The sequence below is a fragment of the Sminthopsis crassicaudata genome, chromosome 3, assembly GCF_048593235.1.
Source record: "Sminthopsis crassicaudata isolate SCR6 chromosome 3, ASM4859323v1, whole genome shotgun sequence".
In the NCBI taxonomy this organism is placed as follows: domain Eukaryota; kingdom Metazoa; phylum Chordata; class Mammalia; order Dasyuromorphia; family Dasyuridae; genus Sminthopsis; species Sminthopsis crassicaudata.
The window spans coordinates 313,284,076-313,290,418 of NC_133619.1; the positions used below are offsets into that span (position 1 = coordinate 313,284,076).

At 39.6% G+C, this 6,343-nt stretch overlaps 1 protein-coding gene across 1 annotated transcript; it reads right to left on the reverse strand.

The window, feature by feature from the left end:
• Positions 1–643: 643 nt before the first annotated feature.
• LOC141562049 (resistin-like beta) lies at positions 644–4,326 on the reverse strand. Its single transcript, XM_074302075.1, has 3 exons — positions 4,305–4,326; positions 1,621–1,692; positions 644–997 (listed from the first exon to the last, which is right to left on the reverse strand). The coding sequence occupies exons 1-3, from the start codon at positions 4,324–4,326 to the stop codon at positions 870–872; spliced, it is 222 nt and encodes a 73-aa protein (XP_074158176.1). The 3' UTR covers positions 644–869.
• Between the last annotated feature and the right edge of the window lie 2,017 nt (positions 4,327–6,343).

Sequence of the window (6,343 nt, forward strand, 5' to 3'; positions counted from 1 at the left end):
GAGGCAAAAGCAAGATTTTCATAAGATGCTTTTATTAGAAGCCACGAGAGAGAAGGTAAAATATAATAATTTTGAAATCCTACTCTAAAATAATCTTAATCCAATAGACTGGGGTGATATAGCTTTCTGTGCTAACTTTTGTCCCTATTATATAGCTATCTGATCACAAATTGGCCAACTGCCATGCTTCCTCAGAGGATAGACTATTCTCCACAATTCCCTCTCCGATCTCTAGTGGGATTTGGATATCCTTTCTACTTAAAAGGAAAGTAGAGAAAAAGAAGATTCCAAATAAAATTGGGTTTTCAAGAGCTAGTTTTCATTTTATAATAAAGTGAACTTCTACTAAAAGTATCCTGAATCACAAGTGCAGAATAGGGATGTAGGGTCAATCCTATGATAATAGTCTAAGGAGGGGCTCAGGGAGAAGATGTCTGAGAGAAGCTACTACTGGGCTGCTGAGATGGTAACCCCAGAAGTAACCAGAGAAAAGTTTGGATTGTTTTCTGTTCAGTGGTCTTATAACATTCCCCCCATCACATACTTCCCTCTAGCATAATAAAACACCATGGATTCCTGTGCTCCAATCTCAGATTCTTTATTATATTCATAGATCCTACCCTGGGCAGGATCAGATGGGGTAGTAAATAGTGATGGTCTGAAAGGGAGAAAAGATGGCACAAGAGAAGTAGATTCAAGTGCAGAGACTATGGCTCTAAACTGGAGAAGCAGAAGTGCTTTGAGCTAAGGAGAGTGAGGAGCTATGTGGTCAGGAGCGGAGTCAGTGTCAGGACTGAATTGGGGCCCATGATTTTATGCAAGGTCAGAACATCGAGGCCGCAGGTGATGATCTTCCCACCTTCCCCTCACTAGGAATTCTTGCAGCACCGAGCACTGGTCCAGTCCATGCCCTTACACTGACAATGACATGTGTTGTCTCCTCGAACATCCCAGGAGCCACAGCCATAGCCACAAGCACAGCCAGTAACTACAAACCCTACAAGAAAGCAGAAACATTATGAGATGCCAGGGAAAGGGACAATGCCTTTACTACCTTGGATAGGTCCCTCCTACCCTTTTTCATTAATGGTCAAATTGAAACAGTAGATGGAAGAATGGGAGGGGAGACAAAGTAGGAAGAAGGGGCCATTTGAGGTGAAGAGTCCAGATGAGGTGAAGAGATGGTTTAAGAAAAGAAAAGAGTTTTAAAGAGATATGAGAGGAAGAAATGAAAGTAAGTGTCCCCCAGTATCAACCCCAAAGAGAAAATGGAGACAGGAGGTAAGAATATTAAAGGGAGAGAGATTGAAAAATCCAGGAGTCCTGTGGAGTAGAACAGTTGGACTAGAGCAGGGGGGGGAAGTTCAGGCCACAAGCCATGTAAGATCAATTAAATCATTTGCTAAGGTGATGGTGAGCTGAAAGCTAACCTCCCAGTGCTTGAGTTCTATAACTTGATATTTTTGTATGCTTGGAAAATGATTTTATAAATGATATTATAAATATCCAAATGGCCTTTGCCAGAAAAAAAGGTCCCCCAGCCCTGGGCTAAACAAAGGACTGGGGTAGGCTGGGAGGAGATATCTTGAAATAGGTTAAGGAGAATCTTTGATCACTTACCTGCAGGACAAGTGGCTAGGGTGCCTCGATTTTTCACACTTGTACAAGAGAGGGGTCCCTTATTTCCAATCTCTGAAAAACAAGTAATGAGAAGATGGGATATTTCTTGTTTAACCCAACTCAATAAATCTCACTCATTCCTCTGTGCCCCTCTTGTTCCCTCAGTTGGACACTAAATCTCAACCCCAGGGACATACAAGTTTTTAGATTGTTTCCTGGGACCAACAGTAAGATTGTCCTGAACTGAAGGAGGAAGACTTGGGGATGGGGTTGGGGTTTTGGATAAAGAGTTCAGTCTTCCACATTCCAATTCCCTCAAAGCCTATTACCTAATTTGGAAAGAGCTTCATTTACTTTCTTCTGCACAATTAATTCTAAGTCTTCTTTTAAGCAACCAGCATGGCCAGGAGACAGTAGTGCTAGAAGGTGGATAATAATTAGCAGGAAAAAGAAAGATTTCATCTTGTTACAAGGCTGTGGCCTGTAGGGAAAAAAAAATGCTGGTTAAAAGTGAAAAACTTATTTCCCTGAGAGTCTAACAGAGACTAGTAAACTAGATGGTTTTAATTCCAGGATGTCAGTCCTCCATGAAGGTGAATGGAGAAATATTGTAGAAGAAAAAGTTGGCTACAATCTGAAAAGTAGGGGGTTTATATATGTCCTGGGACTTTTCAGTTAGGTCCACCCTAGCTAAATTAAATACACAGTGGGATAAGACAAGAAAATAATTCTCCCTTTCACTTCCCATTGATCCAAATGTTATTTCAAAAAGACACTGTGATAAGCCATACCAGACCAAAAAGTAAATATTCAGGGAGTGTCCAGAATCTTTTTTCAAGGCCGGTTTCCTCACTTCTCATTTCTAAGGAAATCTCAATCAGCTTTGATAAACCACCGTGGAACAAGAACACAGGTAATCATAGAGGGAGTGTCTGGTTCTAGGAAAGATAGTAGTAGCCACCCTCGGTATACAGAGGACAAGAATGGGCACAAAGTTTCTGCCCTTTGACTTCATAATTCTTTCCTAATTAATATATTTGACAAATGGCTCCATACACTTTCACACTTTTGACTCAAAGAACCTTGTTTGTTTATTGGGCTCCAGGTTTTATGTTTTCAGTCCTGGAACAATTTGCTATATTTTAGGATGCCTTGTGGCCAAGTAGCTGGGGAGTTCATAGGAGGCAACAAGGAATATTTGGGGAAGGGAGTAGTGATGCCATGATGTCTACTACTCAATAGACAGGAGAGGAAGAGGACCCTTTCAGGTTCCTCTGGAAGATCAGCTTGATGGATTCTTGTACCTGCACAAAGATTTGTTGTCATGCAGATTTCTAGGAGAAAGTAGCAGATTATCTTGTCACCTGATAGGAGGCTTGAGAAAAATTTCCAGGAGACACATGTAGCCACCAGTAACTGAAAAGTCCAGCTCTTCACTGACCTATTTTGCATTTTCTTGGCAAAGATACTGGAATAATCTGCCACTTCCTTCTTCAGCTCAATTTACAGGTGAGAAAACTGAGGTCAGATGTTAATAAATGCCTGAGATGAGATTTTGAATTCTAGTCACTGCCATCTAGCTGCTCAGCAAGCATTTACTAGGCTCTTATGTTTCACCAAATATAAAGCTGAAGATCTGTTCCTCAAATACACCTTCTTGCCTCCTATGAAACTCCCAGTTGCTTGGTTACAAGGCTTCCTAAAATATGGCAAATTGTTCCAAAACCTGAAAACATAAAATCTGGAGCCAAATAAACAAACAAGAGTTGTCTGAGTCAAAAGTGTAAAGGTGTATAGAGCCATTTCTCAATCCTCTCTGTGTGTATATACACATGCATATAATATGTATATGTAACACATATGTATTTATAATGTGCAGATAATAATGCATGTTTATATACCCACAGATGTATGTGTGTACATGTAACACATATATGTACAATGTTTCTACATTACATGTACATATACCATAGTTATTGTACACCCATATATGTAACATATGTATATATCACATGTACACACATAGAGACAAGCAAGTGCTCTATGAGTACTTATATGTATTTTGTACTTACCTACATATATGTATTGCATGTACATGCACATACTTTCTTGCTCTGTTTTTTCATCAAATTAAATAACCTACTTTCCCATTTTTAGTTACAAGCTATACACACTATACTCCTGGTGCTAGCTGCTACTATGTCTGCTACCTATCTATCACTCTCCTAGGTATCTATACCAAAATTTCCCAGCAGGATACCTTTGAAGAATTTCAAAGCTAGTGGTAGGTGGTGTTATATAGTGACACCTGGAGATCCTGTCTGTAAATGCCCTTTATTGGGTGGGCTTTGAGACTGATATCCCAGGAGAGGCAGAGCCTTACTTCTCTAGAAAGGCAAAATCAATACTTTATGATTTAGGGGAATATGGTCTGTGTGAACTATCCACACCCTCCTGCCTCTGATAAAGGGGAAGACTAAGTAGGTAAACTATTAACCTCCTGGGTATGGTTTTGGAGGAAAAAAGAGTGGCTCAGTGGTGAGTGTATTATCAGTTATTGCCAGGATCAATGGCAACCCTACTGCTCATCCCTGATAAATGTTTACTACTCAGTAGACAGGAGAGGAAGAGGAAGAGGACCCTTTCAGGCTCCTCTGGAAGATCAGCTTGATGGATTCCTGTACCTGCACAAAGATTTGTTGTCATGCAGATTTCTAGGAGAAAGTAGCAGATTATCTTGTCACCTGATAGGAGGCTTGAGAAAAATTTCCAGGAGACACATGTAGCCACCAGTAACTGAAAAGTTCAGTGTATTATTGCATTACTTTTTTATTGTGAAGACCTCCTAACCAAAGAACTTTTCTTTAACTGGTCTTGGTCTGTCTCTCTGGGCTCCTGTCCAGAATTTCACTTGTATTGATGGACATTGGATCCTGACTGTGTTGGTTGTCTTTTCAACCTGTATTAGGATGTAAAGGAGGGAAGTCAAGATCTACTGAGCCTTCACTTCAGTGGGAGTGACTAGCCCAATGCTCAGTATAATGAAGGGCAGTCACTTTGGGGAAATAGTGGATGTCTTAGATGTCTGTCCTACTCAGACATTGGACAATTGCAGGGCTGTTTTGATACTCTTGCAGTAAGCCTATAATATATTGTTTTCATTTCTAGGTGAAAGAAAATTATTCTTGATCCTCCTCCCACAGGAAAACTAAAAAAAAAGGCATTGGTCAAGTCAACTACAACATACTAGTCCTCCTGTGTTGTGGTCATTCTTTTATTAAGAGCAATCACATCAGGTACTGTGCAGGACAGCAGAGTCCCCGGCCCCGTTTGGTTCTTTATAGTCAATGGTCAGATCCCAAATTCCAGTAGCCTTTCTGCTGGATTATTCTAGTAAGAAGTGATGGGCTGTAGGATTCCCATTTGTTCTCATTATTGGCTTAGTACTATGACATCCTTTTCTTGGGATCCCATAGTAGATCCAGGATGGAAAGAAGAACAAAGGAGGAAGAAACAAAAGGGGGAGGGAAAGAACAAAGATGGAACATAAGCAGTAGCCATATCCACTATATATTGATGGACGGATACTGAAAGACAGAAAGTGAGGTAAGTCATTCTTTTCAATGAACTAAAGTGGTCAAGTATGCTAATGGATCTAGTCCGGTGATATATTTGTCATTTTTGTTTTAGCCAGAAACCCTTAGGGTCTTTCCCTGCCAGATAAATTAATTAGTTAATTTTTTTGGGGGGGGGGTCTAGGTAAAAGAGGCCTTTCTTTGCCTCAGTTGCTACCTAACTTTAATCACCAAATGGGTGTAGTCTCTGTTGACTACCTGTTGAAGACCTTAGCTTTAAAAACCAAGGTCTTCCATTGCATCCAAGGCTGCCTCCAGTTATCCTGACCTATATCTGGCCATTGGATCCAGATGGCTGTGAAGAATATGAGGAAAATGTGTTCCATGCTGAAAAAGTTGTTTTTATTTTTGCATGTGTTGAATAGTTGGGATTTGCTACACTCTGCTACCTGTAGCAGAGGAAGGTCAAATATGAAGTCTGCCTTGCTCAGAGTTTAGGTTATAGCACTCAAATCTTTTAGAACAAATAACCCATTTTAAGGGGGAAAAAGAAGTTAAAGAAAACCAATAAAACTGATCAATATATTGAAAAACACTGAAAACATATGCAAAGTATCGCACTAATGGATCTCTCTGACAGAGGGAGAATAATGGCATTCTAGAAAAGTTACATTTGACTAAGAACCTTGTGATGGACTAACAATACCTTTTTTGAATCTTAAATAATCCAGGTCTACAATATGAAATTTTCATTCTTTATCAGCCTCCTTGTTATCACAAAATCGAGGAGGTGTAATAATTCTAATATGAGATTTTTATGCCTTAATGTTTAGTTAAACTTTATTTACCTCCCCTAAGATATTTCTTATTGGCTGTACATTCTAATTGGCCTACACAAAAAAGAATATAAATTAAATCTGTACACTAGAAAGTAAGGATTGCTATTAGCACTTGTATTTCATAACATTCAAATAAACCTCCTTCCTATTCAGTATGGCTGTTCATCTAATTTGACTTCCAGTCCAATGAATCCACTGATAGGTAAATTTCTTTCCAAGAGTCAGGGTGAGAAATTTCCTAACAATTTGGTGTCAAAAGTAGGATTCCCCAGAGTAGAGGCTGATTCTACCCAGAACAGTCTATTGGCG

Coding starts and splice junctions, on each gene's coding strand:
- LOC141562049 (XM_074302075.1), bottom strand. CDS start 4,326: ATGACAACAAATCTTTGTGCAG. Junction 1,693..4,304: donor GACAACAAATCTTTGTGCAG/GTACAGGAATCC, acceptor CTTGTTTTTCAG/AGATTGGAAATAAGGGACCC. Junction 998..1,620: donor CCTAGCCACTTGTCCTGCAG/GTAAGTGATCAA, acceptor GCTTTCTTGTAG/GGTTTGTAGTTACTGGCTGT.